Raw genomic sequence first — 17,939 nt, forward strand, 5'->3', positions numbered from 1 at the left:
TAAGGCACAGGGTAGTGCAGCTGAACAGTAGGTCACGAGCTGGAATTTACGTCACGAGATCATCTAATTTCACAGTAACATCTATAACTAATTTAATGACGTCACACTGTGCCGTGGCGGAGATTGCCTCAGAAAACTTTAAACTTTACGCTGTGAGCTGTTACTTTCAATATTCTGACTCAGTTACTCCTCACATTCATCACCTCCGTCACGTCTTGCAGTCGCTTGCGGGCTCCAAAATTATAATTGGCGCCGACGTTAATGCGTCTTCATCCTTATGGTATGGCAAAGTTAGGGCTACTGACATGGAGCGGCGTTGTGCCGTTGAAGAATTCATTGCCGAAATGAATCTCTCCATACATAACACCCCTGATGCACCACCTACTTTTTGCAGCCAAATGGGCGAATCTTGTATTGACGTCACACTTTCTAGTTCGGACGTTAGCTTGGATAGGTGGCGTGTCCTACCGGATGCGTCATGTAGTGACCATCGCCTGATCGTGTACGAATTTGTCTCGGGATTACCCCGGGGTCCAACGCTTTGCAGTAGTGGCTTTAGATATAAAACTAAGGGCGCGGACTGGAACTTCTTTAGCTTATTATTTGCATCTCAGGCCACAGACTTCACTCGCAGAGACCTTTCGGCAGAAGAAGGTGCTGAAATCATGTCGGATACTTTTACTTACTGTGCCGACATTGCGTTTGGTCGGGGATCCTTGACCAGTACGCGCAGATGTGACTGGTGGAATAATTATCTAGTCGAACAACGTAAATGTTTTCGTAAAGCGCGCAAACAATTAAATAGACTAAAAAAACGTAAAGTTACTGGTTTTGCATTTGATGAAGCATTGATTGCGTTTAGAGTTGCCAGGTCACGTTATAGGGCTTCAGTGGAGAAAGCTAAGGGTAACCTGTTGCGGAGAGTAGTGCAGAGGCTGGAAAGCGAGGGTCCGTGGTCGCCTCTGTACCATGAGTTCAAAGCCAATAGATCCGTCGATCTGGCGTTCGTACAGAACATAAAAGTCAACAATGTTCACACCACTGGTATTGAGGAGACAACGGAAGTTCTACTCGATGAACTCATCCCTGACGATGTATCCGAGACAGATAGCGATTATCATCAACAGATTAGGTCGTGGGCGGCTATACCACCCAATTCACCGGTGTCTGATCTACCTTCCATCAATGAGCTCGTAACTGTTATTAAAACGTTGCCTATGAATAAATCGTCTGGTGAGGATAAAGTTTCAAATAAAATGATAATAGAAGCGTGCAAATCTGCGGCTGACGCGATCCTGTCTGTCTTTAATCGTTGTATAGCGGAGGGCGTCTTTCCTCGTATATGGCGACGTGGATTCATTCGCATAATACCTAAGAATGGAAATAAACCACCCGATGACCCTAAGTCATACCGGCCTATTACGCTTTTACCATCATTAGGAAAACTTCTTGAGCGGCTTATCGTTCCTCGTTTGCTGCCCGGTGGACCGAAATTTCACAATAATCAATTTGGTTTTACTGTGGGTAAATCTACTGTAGACGCAGCTCTCTCTGTCCGAACCATAGTGACTTCGTCTGAGCACAAATATGTAGTAGGCATTTTTCTAGACATTTCCGGTGCCTTTGATAACGCGTGGTGGCCAATGCTACTCCTTAAACTGAAGGGTCGTGGTTGCTTTAGTAACATATACAAACTATTATACACTTATTTTCTTCATGGTTCTGTAAAACTGAAACTTGGTAATTTTTCTCGGTCGAAGTCGTTGTCAATGGGATGTCCTCAGGGCTCGGTTATTGGCCCGTATCTGTGGAATTTAGGGTTTGATGACTTGCTCGCGACCCCCCTTCCTTCTGGTTGTACGTTGACTGGATATGCGGATGATGGCCTTTTGTTAATACAATCAAATACTCGAGCCGGACTAGAGAATTTAGCTAAGGACTGCCTCAGTAGGATCTCGCGATGGGGCGAACGTAATCGATTAACTTTTGCACCCCATAAAACCTATCAATTATTGCTTAAAGGAAATTTGAAATCATGGCCGTCTATTAAATTCAATAACGTTCCCGTCAAACGTAAGGAGTCGGTTTGCTATCTCGGTCTAGTCCTAGAAAAAAACTTTTCTTTTATTGAACATATTAAGACTATTAGTGAGAAAGCCAAAAACAATTTCTATGCGCTCACGCGAATTTCGAAGGCTACCTGGGGTCTCTCTTTTCTTACGCTCAGAACCATCTACGGAGCAACCTACCTGGGATGCGTGTGCTACGGGGCACCAGTGTGGGCTGATAGGGCCACAATAGGCGCGGTACGGCGAAAGCTTCTCCAAGGTCAGCGTCTAGCCTTGATCTTTCTGTGTAAGGCTTATAGGACGGTTAGCACAGAGGCCCTACCTGTGCTCGCGGGACTACTTCCAGTCGATCTTGAGGTGCAGCGACGTGCTGCCATGTACTATAATGCGAGACCTAACTTTTCCGCAAACTTTCTAGCACAACGTGATCGAAGCAAAATTGATAGATTGCTCAAGCCTTTAACGGACGTCTGGGATGAACTTCTGACTGAGTGGCAGTGTAGATGGGAATCTTCTACCAAGGGCCGCCACCTCTATCAATTCTTTCCATCCGTGCATGAGCGTCTGGAGAGGACATGGTTGGAGGTGGATCACTGTGTTGCCCAATTTCTTACTGGCCATGGCAACTTTAAAAGCAAATTGTTCTCATTTAAACTCGTTGATTCACCATGGTGCCAATGTTCGACAGCGGAGTTACAACATGAGCAATCCGCCCATCACATACTCTGGGAGTGTGGTCTCTGGCAATCTGAGCGTGACACTATGTTGGATAATTTAATTGTTTCATCAGGTGTGGTTTATTACACGGACCTTGTGGAGTCTCGAGCAAATTTCCGTGCGTTTAGGCGTTTTTGCCATACCTATTATTGGAAGCAAGTATAACAGCTCACGCATAGGACCCATTTAGTATTAGCATTTAATATTTTAGTTTTAAGTAAAATTTCCGTGGTGCTTGGCGACTGGGCTTCTCCCAGTTGTGCAGTCTCTTTTGTGCCTTAAGGCTTAAGTCATCCTGTCTCCTGCATTAAATTCACCGAGGGAAGTGGAAACTATCGTTTTCTTTTCTTCTCCTCTAATAACATCTTCTGATTTGTTTCGTTGCGGGATCCAAGACAGTCATTCATTTCCCTGGGACGCGCCGGACTTCAGTGTTCCGGTGTTTTCATGTTTGTATCTACTGTAGATCCTGGCTTACAGGAGTTGCAGCGGTATGGGAGGTTGTGGCGGGCTTGTCCCTTTAAAAAAAAAAAAAAAAATATTTTTTATGGAATAGGTGGTAAACTAGCTGCCTAGTCACCTGATGGTAAGCGATCAGCACCCCCCATGAACACCCACAACACCAGAGGAGTCACACGTGAATTTCTGGCCTTTTAAAAAGGAGTATGCTCTTTTCTTGAAGGTTTGATGGTCGTATCGGTTCGGAAATACCGCCGACGATAGCTCATTCCACAGTTTTGCTGTGCGTGGCAGAAAGTTTCAGAAAGGCAGGATGCATTATATTGATTTTAGTTGAACTTGTATGTTTGTAAACGCACCCACGACACAGGAGGTTTCCTAAACTATACATAATGTACAAGTAATTTAACATTGTACTTGAATGTTCCAGTCCCCGACTTCACCCCCCGGCCGCAGCTGGCTCCCCCCCACGTGACCAATCTCCACGCCCCCGCCCTGGACCTCAACACCGCACACTCCAGCCATGCTCTGCTACAGGTAATTTTTAAACCATTTGATTTATTTTATTATTTTACACTTTATGTACAATGATACAAAGGTGGACTTAATGCCAATTTGGCATTCTCTACTAGTCAACTTTTATATGATACAAAAACCTATTAACTCAAAATTATTAGATTAATTCTTAAATTAATCAAAGGTGGCAGTGCCACTTAATAAATTGTAGATTTACATAAAGAACCAAAAAACAATTATGTGTCAATCTGTCGGTCAGCCCTTTAGTTGCTTTATTTGTAGACCTCGTTCCAAAGTGTAGATTCCTATGGAGATTATTGAGCAAGAAACTCCATAGGTAAGGTAACTGCATAAAAAAATCCCAAACCTTCTCCGTGTGCCTAGCTTTACTAACATACAGACTGACGTACATTACAATCTAATGTTTCAAAAGTGCCTAATTTAAGATAAATTGATATAAATACTTTGTTTTTTTTATGAGTGGGGAAAAGCTTCCAATGACTTCTCCCGCCTTGGGCGAGGCGAGAGGGAGTGTCAAACTCTTACTGATTAAAAACTTGACTTTGAATACAAATCTGTCCCCCCTACAGAGTAACATCCCGAGCCCGGCTCCCCCCCGGTTCGCGTACGGCAGTGCGGAGCGCGTGCGCCACAACCACACGTACTCCGCGCCCATCGCCGCCAACGACCAGCGCCCCGCCGCCGTACGGGACAAGAGAGGTAACTATACCATATTATTTTTTTTAAGTCGGTAAACGAGCAGAATGATCACTTGATGGTAAGCAATCGCCACCACCCATGGAACGTGCATTGCTGGCCTTTTGATAGGAATTCAAGGGCGATTGGAAAGGGGGTAAACCATGTTTAGCCACCTCACTCACACAACGCAAGCGTTGTTTCAAGTCGGTATTTTTTTTGACGCCGTGGTATAACTCCGGTCGACCAGGCCCATTCATGCCGAAGTATGGCTCTCCCATTCTTCAAAAGAAATATAAAACTAAATGAAGTTTTATTTCAAACGCTGAAACTCCATACAAATATTTTGTTTGTGTTAACACAATACTCAACTCTCAAACTACATAAGAAATTCGAAAATCATAACACCAATTTATGCTCCATCTACCTATATCCCAAAAATGTCTGCTTCTAAAATTTTGAGTATCAAAACTTTGACCTTCAATATTGACGTTCAAACTACATGAGAAATCTATATCCAAGAATTTCTACTTCCACATTTTTGACTGTCAAAAACTCCCTTTGACATTTAACATTTGACATTTGACCTTCAAAATTGACGTTTTGACTATCAAACCCCCCATTTTGTTTGCAGTCCGGCGTCTAACAGACGGCAGCATGTCGGACGGCGGCTCGTCAGCGACAAGCAGTGGGCAGCATCTGTCTAGAGATGAGAAGAGAGCAAAAGCATTAGGTAAGGACGGATACTAATTGAATTTGTACTTTGTTTCTTAGTATATAGGGTTTGTTTTTGAGTGGGTATTGTAGCAAATATTTTAGGGAACAGAGAGGTAAAGTTTCTTTAGGAAATAAGGTTTGTTTTTGAGTGTAGTGTGTAATTTATAAATACTTTTAGAGAATTTTAAAGAACAGGGAGTAAGGTCGGTTCATATCTGACGTAAAATACGTCGAGCGTATCATCGGTCGTATTGACGTATCATCGGTCGAGCGTGAACGGCCAATTGTGTTTCTATACATTTGTCTGTTCTGGCGCGGAACTCTGATTGGTTGGTTTATTCGAGCCGGCCAATCAGAGCGCCGAACGCGCTTTCGTTTCGATTATTTTAAACGTAAAGCAAACTCATACTGATGCTACTGAAGAACCGCACAAGCCCTCTGGTCAAAGGATCCACCTTTTCTTAAGGAAACTTTACTTTCTGTACCCTTTTTTTTTTGAGGGGGGAAAATCATCCAATGACTTCTCCCACCTTGGGCGAGACGAGAGGGAGTGTCAGACTCTTACTGACTAAAAACCACCCCGTTCCTTCTCCTGCTTTTCGAGTCGGAGCCCCGGTAAACCCGCTAGGTAGTCCGCAGCTCCGGATCAGGGACTTTCTGTACCCTAAAAGGCTTTCTGCTTACCCCCCACCCCTGTCCACACATTAACCTGTCCAAGTGATTGCAGGGATTCCCTTGGAGGTGCAAGACATAATAAATTTACCGATGGACGAGTTCAACGAACGCCTTTCGAAACACGACTTGAGTGAGGCGCAACTGTCTCTCATACGGGATATACGGAGGCGCGGGAAGAATAAGGTAAGGCTAGTCTATTAAAGGTCAAACGTTGAATGTTTGATTGTCAATGTTAAAGTTTTGATGGTCAATGTCAAAAGTTGAATGTTTGATTGTCAATGTTAAAAGTTGAATGTTTGATAGTCAATGTCAAAAGATTTGATTGTCAAGGTCAAAAGTTGAATTTGACATTGGAATTAAAGTTGAAATAAACGGCTGCCGTACAATGTGTAGCGGGTGAGATTCCCGCACGGAGCAACTCTTTGTGTGATCCACAAATTGTAGGTAATATGGGTTTATAAACGCACCCACGACACAGAGGAAAATACTATGTTATATTTATGGTCTATAAGTAGTTTTGAATGAATCAATTACCTGATGGTAAGCAATCGCCGCCGCCTATGGACACTTGAAACACCAGAGGCGTTACAAGTGCGTTGTCCTTTTGGGGGTTAGGAATTTAAGGGATGTAGGGAACTCGGGGATCGGGATAATTGGGAAGGGGTGTAATTGAGCCTCCGGTAACCTCGCTCACACAACGCAAGCGTTGTTGCACGTCGGCGTACTGTGAGTTCGTGATATCACTCCGGTCGAGCCGACACAGCAGTGCCGAAGCATGGCTCTCCCACACTTTGTATGATTTTAAACCCCTTTTTTTTAACTAATGTTAATCTTAATCTCCACTCCCCAGGTTGCAGCCCAGAACTGCAGGAAACGCAAGCTAGACCAGATTACCTCCCTCGCAGATGAGGTCCGCACAGTGAGGGACAGGAAGCAGAGGACCCAGAGGGAACACAGCTCACTCCTCGCTGAGAGGCAACGGGTTAAAGAACGCTTCGCCGCGCTATATAGACATGTTTTCCAGGTCAGTTGCAGTGTTGAATTTTGATGGTTAATGTCAAAAGTTGGTATTAAAAGTCAAAAGTTGTAAGTCAAAGTCAAAAGTTGTAAATTTAAGTTAAAAGCTGTAAATTCAAGTTAAAAGTTGAAAATTGAAGTCTGAGTTAAAAGTTTGAAGTCTGAGTTAAAAGTTGTAATTCAAAGTCTAAGTCAAAGTAGATCAAGGTCAATCAAGGTCTGAATTTGACAGTTAAAGTCAGTATTGAAGGTTAAAGTAGAGGTCAAAATTTAATTACTATATTGTTGTAAATGAATGTCAAAGTCAAAATTCATAACTTAGATACACGGCGAATGGAAATCGGAGAAAACATGACCTAAACCTTTAAACTACATAATTTTATCCAAGTAAAACCACCCTTATCCTCATAAACTTAAAGTCCATTCTAAATAGATATCAGAAAAAAAAAACCTTTAACAACATAATTATTACAAAGTAAAACCACCCTTATATTCATATTAATAAAGTCCATTCTAAATAGATACCTATCTAAAAAAACATAAACCATTTAACTACATATTTATATCAAAGTAAAACCCACCCTTATTCCTAATATACTTAAAGTCTATTCTCCATTCTAAACAGATATCTAAAAAAAACATGCCTTAAACTATCAACTACATTATTATATCAAAGCAAACCCACCCTTATTCCTCATACACTTAAAGTCCATTCTAAATAGATACCTATCTAAAAAAGCAAACCATTTAACTACATAATTATAACAAAGTAAACTCACCCTTATCCCTTATACATTTAAAGTCCCTTCCATAGCTAGAAATTTTGACTATATATAAATCAATGCAAAACCACCCCTATCCCAATATACTTAAAGTCTATTCTCCCATAACAGAACCTCCGCGACCCTGAAGGTAGACCGCTGTCCTCCCAGCAGTACTCGTTGCAACAAGCCGCCGACGGCAACGTCGTACTCGTACCGAAAATGCCGCAGCACCAAGGTAAGGGAAACTGGTCTTTATGTGTTTAGTTGATAGAGGCTGTTTTGGGTTGTATTTTGTGATGATTAAATTTCAAATGAACTTAATGTGAAGTAAAGTAAAAGTAAGTAAAGTAAATGAATTTGATCACTACCTCTCTAGTAATAGAGGTTATTTTGGCAGATTTTCTTCTGAATCGTGTTAAAAGTCATCGTATTTGGAAACTCAATGTGTAAAGGAATTTAATTAGAGGCTCTTCTTTTGAAATAGTACGGATATTGAGATTTTAAAAATTGAGATATATTATTAAACCAAGTATCGAAGTAGTCACATTTTTTATCCATAATGAACTTCTTATTTGATTTCGGAAATCGAACTGAATACCTCGTTTTTTTTATTTGTAATATAAGCCGATAAACGAGCAGACATATCACTGGTGGTAAGCAATCGACACCCGTAACACCAGGGGCTATATAGACGCGTTGCCGGCCTTTTGGGAGTTAAGAATTTAAGGGTTGTTGTCGTGATTTTTAGTTACAAAATCATTAAAGTTGTTTTTTTTTATTCACAGATCACCCAATGAACCGCACCAACGACGACGATATGGACAGAAAAGCCAAAAGCTACGACCAGTAACTCCGCCTAGTTCCCGAGATGGTAACACACAGACGAACACACAAGACTACATACAACGCAATAATTGTTATTAATATACAACTTAGTAGAGAGTGACTTTAAAAGTAAAAACAAAAAAAATACTTTACCTACCTTTTGTTATCTGTGAAAAAAAGATGTCAAACGTCAAAATTGATTTGGATAAGCGATTTTAGACTTTAATGGCTTTGTGATAAAGTACATAATTCAATAATGTATGCATTTTTTCATATATAAGGCCTAGAACATACACGACCTCTTTTAAAAAAAAACTAACAAACAAATTATAAAAAAGAACAACTGTCAAATTCAAATCTCCAAATGTGACAGCTGACATAAATTGATTTTGACGTTTGACGGGAAAATTATTTTAGCTTACCAATTTAATACAAATTAGTATTTTTTAATTCTTACCGATGATAAAATATTGTGTTACCATACCATATTGTTGATAAATTTACGTTTAAATAATAATGACGGTGTCTCAAAACGAATTAGCTATGTTTTAAATATCTGTGCGTGCATTAAACTACTCCTTTTACATTTAAATTCATTTAATATGGATCATTTAGTCCAATTTTCCTTATGAACAAACATAAAATCCGACTTTTTATATGTAATAAGTCAGGGGGCCTACTCCGGTTCTCGAATGCGAAGTTTCGTTTAATCTTCGGCCGTAGGTTTTATTGATTTACTAATAGAATTACTTGAAATAACGTTTACTTTTAATTTCATATCAAAATCTTCATTTAATTCGTTCATTTTTGTTCACGATAGCCTTCGCAATCGATAGAATTGCACTATCCAATCTGCGAAGAATTTTGAATTCGTTCGTTCGTTCCGAGATTAACGCGTTCAAACAAACAGAACAAACTCTTATGATGATTTACTGAACACTTTAAAATATAATTTGTCGTAAAAGGAGCCTCTAGTATATAAGGAAAGTGTTGAAAAAAAAATGAAATAAATAAGAACGAAAAAATTAAAATATACATTTGTGATATCTATGAAAGAATTCCATTTATATTAGTTTACGAAATGATTAGTAACTTTTTTTTTCTTTATTAAAAACTTTCGGTTGATATCGCGTCTAATTTTATTTTAAAACGAAAAAATTAAAATATACATTTGTGATATCCGGAATTCCATTTATATTAGTTTACGAAATGGGATAACTTTTTTGCAGGTGTTATTAAAACTTTCCGTAAATGATATCGCGTACTAATTTTTTTTTAAAAGATTTACATAACAGGGATATGACGTGGTCGAAAACTAACCGAAAATTCAGTCAGTTAGGTAATGAAAAACTACAGAGCGCCACCTACTACGCTCCTTACATACTTTTTAAAAATAATTAATTATTATGTTATCGGCTTACTCACGTAACTGTTTGACGAGGAACTCGACTAGTTTAAAGCCATGCTAGAGGCTCATATTCATGAGCATCATTCCGCGACACACGACGCGGCGATTGTCAAACAGTTACGTGAGTAAGCCGATAACATAATAATTAATTTAGTATGTCTCACGAAAGTTACAATAATATTAATTTTTTTGGTAAAAAATTAGACGCGATTAATTTTTTTTTCTTGTTTTTTTTTTTTGAAAGCAATTGTTTGTCTATAATATGTATGTATGTTCTATATAGAAAATTCTTTGTATTTTTTTCCTATGTACCTATAAGCAACAAAAAATTTGTTCCACATAATTAAAACTAAATAATTATAATTGGGTGAAAGAAATACTTTAAAAAAAAAATGAAACCGACGACAAACGACTGAAAAAAATGTAACTAAAACATATATAAAGTGAAAAAATAGATTTTTTGTAAAGATTAATGAAAAAAAATAAAAATAGGTGTTACATAACGCCTCCTGTTGCAATAATAATAATTTTAAGATATAAGCTTTTGTAAAATATAAAATTTTTGCCCCTAAATATATAAGTTTAGTTATAAGTTTTAATTATAACTTTATTTAATTTAAACATTAAAAAAAATGTTATATCTTGTTTCTTTTTGTAAAAGTTAGTTTGTAAGCCTAGTATTTAATTTAATATCAGCTTAAAATATTGGTTAAAGAAAAAACATTAAATAAATAATTTTTATAACACATAGTTGTAGGTTTTTTTTATTAAACAAACTTCTATTTAACAGGTTTTTTACTGACTGTCAGGTTTGTTGACTGTCAGATTTACCGACTGTCAGATAAAGATATTACATTTATTTGTATTTACTGACTGTCAGGCTTATCATCAGATTTACTGACTGTCAGATTTGTCAGCAAAATGTCAGATTTCTGATAATGTGTTTTACATTATGAAAAATGTCACCAATTTAGAGTAAAAAATATGTTTATATTTTCTTTAACTAAAATTGGTGATTAATTCTTATGATTTTTTCTCTATGCTTATACCTTTTGGTAGTAAAAAGCTTAAAGGCTGTTGAATTTGAAGTTTTTTTTTAACAATACCCAATAATTTTGAGCTGATCGGATCACTAATGTCCAAATACTCAAACGCCACTCAATTTTGAAGAACTAAATAGTTTCTGTCTCTACAAGTTCCTTATAAAAATACAGAGAAAGCACGATACTTAAGTACAACTCAAAATTGAGTAGCGTTTCAGTATTCGGTCGTAAATAAATTATAGTAACTATAATTTTTATTTTTTAAGTTTTAAACCATTGATAGTAACAATTTTAACTACATAAACTAACTATGCAATAAAATTCAATTTTGTATGAAAGCAAAATTGATTCTCAACCTTATAAACATGATGGTGTTATTTGAAAATGAACTTTAATGTTAGAAGTATAAGGTTGGTTTTTCTGTGTATAAGAATGATGTTTTAAATATATTTTTCTCCTATGGATGATAAGTGAAAACCGCTCTTATGGGCATTGTACTTCAAATTGTGACTATCAACGCATTGTATGTATGAAAATAAAAAATATCTAAAAAAAAATAAAAGTATGATATTTGTCGAAAATCTTTGTCTATTTTATTTATTTTTTTGGTTTTTTTACTGACCCTTGTTTAAAAAGTAAACTTAAATAATTGAAATTCATTTCAAATATAAGATTAAAAGTAAAATTATACTGGATTATAAAAAATAAAACGTTATTTTGGCAAATTTTTTACTGCTTTTCTTTGCAAAAAAAAAAGTAATTTCAAACCAAAAAATTGAAATTGTACACAAAATAAATGATGTACAATTTTACGTAAATTTATTGATATACTTAAAAAAAAAACGTCGAATAAAATAGTATTTTTGACAAATATCATATATTTTCTTTTCCTATACTATATCTATATGTTAACTTAATTTCTCATACATCAATATGAGTACAAACACTACTTAAATAAAAAAAAAATACTATGATATGAGTATTTTTGTTAAATTTCTCAGTAGTAGCACGGTGTCTGGAATTGTGGCCAGTATATGGCAATAGGCTCACCCCCTATTACATGGGACTTATAACATAATTTGTGAAAAGTGGCTCACGAGTATGGGGATGACGTCAGGGTGATTAAATTAAAAATCTATTTAGTCCGTCAGTTAGGTAATGAAAAAATATTAGACACGTATTTTTTTATTTTGTCATATAAGATAACAATACTTAAATAAAACTAATCAAAGTTTAGGAGTGGGAGCGAATACGTCATTGCTACGTATAAAACATACCTAGAAGCGACGTCACGCGATATTTCAAATCGATATATCTTCGAAAGTATTTGTTTCCGTAAGAAAATAAAAAATACTTGTGTAATATTTAAAAATAATCTACAAGACGGACATTGAAAAAATAAGTCAACATCCCGGTCATACTACAAACAGTTTTCTGTATTTACTTACATATGTATGTACCTAAGTATATGTTATTTTCTTAAGTTAATAGGCAACGGGTAGAGCATTTTTAACTTAAGTTTTAAAATACTTAAACCAAGCTATACGAATTCTGGCTGTGGGTCTTATTATTTTTTAAATTACGTCGAAAATATTAAAAAAGAACAATGTTTTAATATCTTTTTCTTTATACCACATTTTCTTAACTGTTTTGTTGAAAATTATGAGAATTTTTATGTTAAATATTCTCAGTTTTAAGTTGTTTGTCCACCTGAGATGGGCTATGCTACGTTGCTATGGATGCATTTGGCTTCCACCAATCATATTCGTTGGTACACATAACTTAGCACTGGTAGAAACTGGTTCAAATAAGATATGTTTTTCATATGGAAAGATGCGTGCATACTCGAGCTGCGCATCTTCCTCGCATAGCTACATAGCTTTAAATCAGTGGAAACTGTCACATAGTTTCACATCTTAGTTATTATATCTTCGTAGCATAGCTACATTGCACATCTCTGGTGGAAAAGTACCAATAAACACGGAGTCTTGAAAAATGTGTGATTTTATAAAATAAACATGAATTAATCTATTTTATTATTTATAATGAACAAAGCTAAAGGAAATTGTACATTTTGTTATTGTATAATATTCAATCTGAGGTGGATTTTAACGTATCACACCCTATTACATGGGACTTATAACATAACTTGTGAAAATTCGGTGTTACATTTTATAAGTACACCTCTGCCCCTTCAGGGATTATAAGGCGTAATGAACCTCATATTTAATATTGTACAATTATTTTTTTCATTTATATGCCATTTTTTTCTATTTTTACTATAGTACCAAGAATTAGCAAGAATAACCCTAGAAAGCAAGAATAAATCTAATTAATTTCTTGCTTGAATACAGTTACCGACTTGTAAAAAGAATGAGTTTCTTGCTTATTCTTGTATTTAAAACTGTATATAGCCTATTTCAACGCCAGATTATCTGTTGTATAAAACACTAGGTTAAGTTAATTTAAACTAAACTTTAATTTAAGTGAAATAAGGTAACATTTAGACTGTAAGAAAGTACCTAATAAAAAGTATGAAATTTTAATAATTTGCTGTTTTTATTTAGCATATATCCTTATATTAATTATTATGTTATCGGCTTACTCACATAACTGTTTGACGAGGAATTCGACTAATTTCAAGTCGTGCTATCTAGACGCCTGTGGTCGTTACTGTCCACAAACGTGTTAAATATGTAATTTTAGAGGATTTTAAATCAATATAGGTTATAAAATTATTAATACGTAGAATAATAAAGTCTACATTTATCTGAAGTAAGTAAGTATTTGAAGAACGAATGTAGAAAAGTTGTGCTAGTTTCAAGTCACATCGGGATTCCTTTTCATGTCGAGTCGCGCAACAAATTATAATTGGACTGAAAAGGTAGCTGACCAAAGGCTACTTCTCACACGGAGAAGGTTTGAGCATTAAATGCCACGCTTCCTCAATGCGAGTTGGCGATTTCAAACTTATAATGATAGGAAATGATAAGCAAGGTTAGGTTTGGGTTAGGTTAGGTAAGGTTTGGGTTAGGTTAGGTTTGGGTTTTTTTTTATATAGCAGGAAGGAAAATCCTCATGGAGACTCACACCTCCCCACGAGTAGAGAGGTGTGAGTACTGCCGGACTCTTACCGGCTAAAAACCCTCCTGCTGTTTCCGAAACCCCTGACATGGTCAAGGCCAGTGTTTACATAGATAACATTTTTAACATTTCTTTCTTTACAAAGTGCAGAGTAAGTAACAAAGTAGTGTTATTTGAGTATATTATAATTATTTGTTATCACAATCAGAATCTGTCTTAAGTACATTTTTTGCTATGTTTTGTTTTTTGCAATTACTTGACTGATGACATGTTTACAGAAGTCAAGTACTATATTTCTCGTCTTGGCCTTCTTCATATGCTCGTGAATGTCTTCTGGGCTAAACTTTTCTCCCTCCAGGCGCTGTTCGACCTCATGTCTGGCACGCGCGTACACCGGACACGCGAATATCACGTGCGGGACAGTCTCCTCCACGGCGGGGTCGCAGAGACACGATGGATTCCCCCGAAGCTTGAAACGGTACAAGTATTCGGAGAATCCACCGTGCCCGGTGAACAGCTGGGTGGTGATGCTGCTGGTTTCAATCTTCCTTACAGTGCTATACGCCGCGGCTGCACTGGGGAAGAATATCTTGGTGATTGAGGCGGTGTCACCGGATTTATACCTCGCGTCCCACTCGCTGATCGTGTCCATACGGATTCTCCCTTTGACGAATGAGATGGGGCATCGGTGTAGTCCGGCCTACTCTTCGATCGCAGCGCTGCTTCCTTCGCCAGGTAATCGGCCCTTTCATTTCCCTCCAAACCTGCGTGGGCTTTTATCCAGAACAAGGAAACTCTCTTATTCTGGGAGGCGCAGTGGCGGAGAGCATTTCTTGTTTCCACTGCCAGAGGATGGGGGGAGGTTGGGTTGGCGACAGTTTGCAGCGCCGCCATTGAGTCACTGAATATGCCGAACGTGGTTTTTTCGCTTTTGAGCGCCTCCCCAGCTGCTCTCTGTAGTGCCAACAGTTCCGCCTGGTACACGGTGCAGTAGGACGGCAGTACAAGTTTTTTCGACTTAATTTCGGTGGCACTATCCCACAAAGATAGCGCCGCGCCGACTTTGCCCTCGATTTTGCTGCCGTCCGTGAAGATTCTCACGTCGTAATTAAAGGCGTGGTTGTTATATTGTTCCTCGTCTACCAGGCTACCGAACTCTACAGTTGTCTGTTCGGCTGGGTGGGGGAAGTCCATCGCACTTGTCATTGTTTCTATGTCCCGGTCCCCTAATGCTGAATGGGGCAATCCCCTCTTTGCTTCGTACAGTGAAGCAGCTTCACGCACTCGAAGATCGAGGGGGAGTATCCCCGCCAGCAAGAGGGCCGAGTGCAGGGAGACCGTGCGATGGGCTCTGCAGAGCTTTTGAGCGAAGCCTCTTTGTACCACGTTCAGCTGTTTTCTTATCCCCAGTTTGTTCACGGCTGGCGCCCATGCACTCGCGGCGTACAGCACTATAGGTTCGACAACGGCGGTGTAGATCGAACGCACGACCTCTGGGTGCAGTCCCCAACTCACACGTGCAGATCTGGCAAGGTGCTTGTAAATAGCAATTGCTTTTTTACATGCGCCGGCAACGTGAGAGTTGAAGGTGAGGCCTGCGTCTATCGTCAGTCCCAGTATCTTCACTTCCTTCGACATTCCAATGTCGATCCCGCCCATGGCCAGGCGAGGAGTGTCATACTTTAGCTTGCGTGTAATCACCATGGCACTGGTTTTGTGTGGCGCAAATTTGAGCTTATTTTTGACACCCCACGCGCGCACATGCTCGAGAGCGGCATTGGCCTGTTGCTCTATCTCCAAGGCTGTGCCACCGTCGAATAGCATCACCACATCGTCCGCGAAGGCTTGGCAGTAATCGCCTCTAGCCTCCAGCTGCTTCAAGAGCGGGTCCAGCAGAAGGTTCCACAGGATGGGACCACCAATCGAGCCTTGGACGCACCCTTTCGAGGTTTTGCGTCTATTCTCCGCTCCCGCATACCTGACTATTACCTCCCTGTCACTCAGGTAGCTATCTATTACTCGCCTCAAGTTGATCGGACACTTTTCCTCTGCCAAACGGACTTTGATCGCCGGCCACCATGCGCTGTCGAAGGCTCCCTCTATATCCAACGACACAAGAACGATAATTTTCTTACTCTCCAGCTTGGCGCGGATATTCTTCACTAAGGTGAAGAGGGAGTCCTCAGTGCTTCTTTGGGGCATGAATCCGTATTGGCGAGTACTAATCCTCGGCAATAGGTGGAACTTAAGCCTAGCAACCAGCATCTTTTCGAATACTTTTCCCAAGACAGGTAGGAGCCCAATCGGCCTGTAAGACTTGGGTACGGTATAATTGTCTTTGCCTGGCTTTCTCAGCACAACCACCGTTGCCTCCTTCCAGATTTTCGGGAAGTGGTGGTAGGCCAAGCATCGATTTATGAGTGACAAGAAGTAGCCAGGGTTGCAATTTATGGCCCGAGAGCAAATGTCTGCGGTGAAGCCGTCGGCTCCCGGTGCTTTCTTCGGGTTGAACGACGATATCGACCTCCGGAGCTCGCTTAAGGTAAACGGTGGGTCATGCTGCTCACCATCACCACACGCGTTTACTAATTTTGCCAGTTGTCGAGTTCGGCAATGGTCTGAGTCGTCGTCGTCCTCGCGATCCTCCGGGTAAAATGTTTCGGCCAGTAATTCCACCGAACCCCCGCATTCAGAACTCGATCTTCTTTGTGCAGGAGCACATCTTCTTCTCTTTTTTCTGTCATCCTCATTACCCGGTAGATTCCCTCCCAGACCCCCTCCCTGCTCTGCTTCCCGCAAAACTCCTTCCAGCTCTCCGTCTGTGCATTTTTGACCGCCTTCATATAATTTTCTTTTAGTTCCAGGTACAGGCTGACGACCAACGCTCTCCGCACCGGCGCTGCGTTCCTGATCCTGCCTCTGCTGGTGGCTACGCGCTTCTTCATCTCGGCGAGCTCCTCAGTCCACCACGGAATGGTGAGTCTCTTTTTCGTCTTCTTTATTGGCATGGTTTCCGAACATACTGAAGTGATGGCTTTTGTGTATTTATTTATTTCCTGATCTATTTCCCTAATGCTGTTTAAATTTTTAATATTATCTTCATTTAATTGTTTTTCTATCATCACTTGAGTCAGCTTTTCACGAAATTGGCTCCATTTTGCTTTTCGACTGTTGTAAATCCTGGTGGTTCTTTGTATGTCGGTGCCAGTCGACTTTTTCAGACTGATCTCAAACACCACGCCGTTGTGGTCGGAACTCGTGAGGTTCTCCCGCACGTGCCATCCGTTTACTAGGTTCAGCAGGTCAGTAGAGCAGGCCGTTACGTCCACGTGGCTGCTGTACCTGACTCCTCCCCTGATGGTATCGAAGGTCGGGCAGTCACCCCGGTTGAGGATCTGTAAATCCATCTCGTCCAAGGTACTACTCCACTGCTCACCTCTCTTGTCTTCATTGGGGCTACCCCACCAGGTACTCTTGGCATTGGCATCTCCACCCACGATGAGGTTTCTGAAACTGGCATATTGTGTTACGCATTTTATATGCGCCAGGTATGGCTCCAAAGGCAGGTCGGGCTCGAAGTAGTATGAGACCAGCGTGATCCTCCAGGCTCTCGTATGAATTCCCACCACCACAATATTGTGTGTGGTGAGTTGCGGGTACTGCACTACGTCCAGTGTCTGGTCAAAAACGATGATCGCGGCCTTGACGGTCCCTTCTTCAGTTTGAGATGCCTGGTAGACTCTTACGCCCTGGTAACATTTTACCCTTTTAGTCCCGCCGATGTAGGGTTCCTGCAGTAATGCGACGGCAGCGTTTTCTTTGCCAGCTTCAAGGAGGAGTTCGTGGGTTGCCAGTTGGCTTCGCTGGAGACAACTGGCAACCCACGAGTGTTCTCCGAGGAGCCCTTAGCAATAGGCCGTGGAAGCTCTAGCCAACGCGTCCCATTTCC

General features: G+C 39.7%; 2 protein-coding genes across 10 annotated transcripts in view; one reads left to right on the top strand and one right to left on the bottom strand.

The window, feature by feature from the left end:
• The window catches only part of LOC118281287 (segmentation protein cap'n'collar), a 166,144-nt gene extending 157,097 nt beyond the window's left edge, over positions 1-9,047 (top strand). For 5 of the 9 annotated variants that reach the window (XM_050701039.1, XM_050701038.1, XM_050701032.1 and 2 more), the window contains 7 exons: positions 3,676-3,782; positions 4,352-4,481; positions 5,092-5,190; positions 5,893-6,032; positions 6,700-6,873; positions 7,760-7,865; positions 8,416-9,047. In XM_050701039.1, the coding sequence (XP_050556996.1) occupies positions 3,676-3,782; positions 4,352-4,481; positions 5,092-5,190; positions 5,893-6,032; positions 6,700-6,873; positions 7,760-7,865; positions 8,416-8,480 (821 nt within the window). In that variant the 3' untranslated portion in view covers positions 8,481-9,047. The remainder of the gene's footprint in view (positions 1-3,675; positions 3,783-4,351; positions 4,482-5,091; positions 5,191-5,892; positions 6,033-6,699; positions 6,874-7,759; positions 7,866-8,415) is intronic. The other 4 variants (XM_050701040.1, XM_050701033.1, XM_050701036.1 and 1 more) reach the window with 1 other exon arrangement.
• Positions 9,048-14,222: 5,175 nt separating this feature from the next.
• Positions 14,223-15,694, bottom strand: LOC126911788 (uncharacterized). The gene is made up of 2 exons (XM_050700641.1): positions 14,695-15,694; positions 14,223-14,653 (listed from the first exon to the last, which is right to left on the bottom strand). Exons 1-2 carry the CDS (start codon positions 15,692-15,694, stop codon positions 14,223-14,225), a joined length of 1,431 nt encoding a protein of 476 aa, XP_050556598.1.
• Positions 15,695-17,939: the final 2,245 nt, after the last annotated feature.

The sequence above is a fragment of the Spodoptera frugiperda genome, chromosome 19 (assembly GCF_023101765.2).
Source record: "Spodoptera frugiperda isolate SF20-4 chromosome 19, AGI-APGP_CSIRO_Sfru_2.0, whole genome shotgun sequence".
NCBI lineage: Eukaryota > Metazoa > Arthropoda > Insecta > Lepidoptera > Noctuidae > Spodoptera > Spodoptera frugiperda.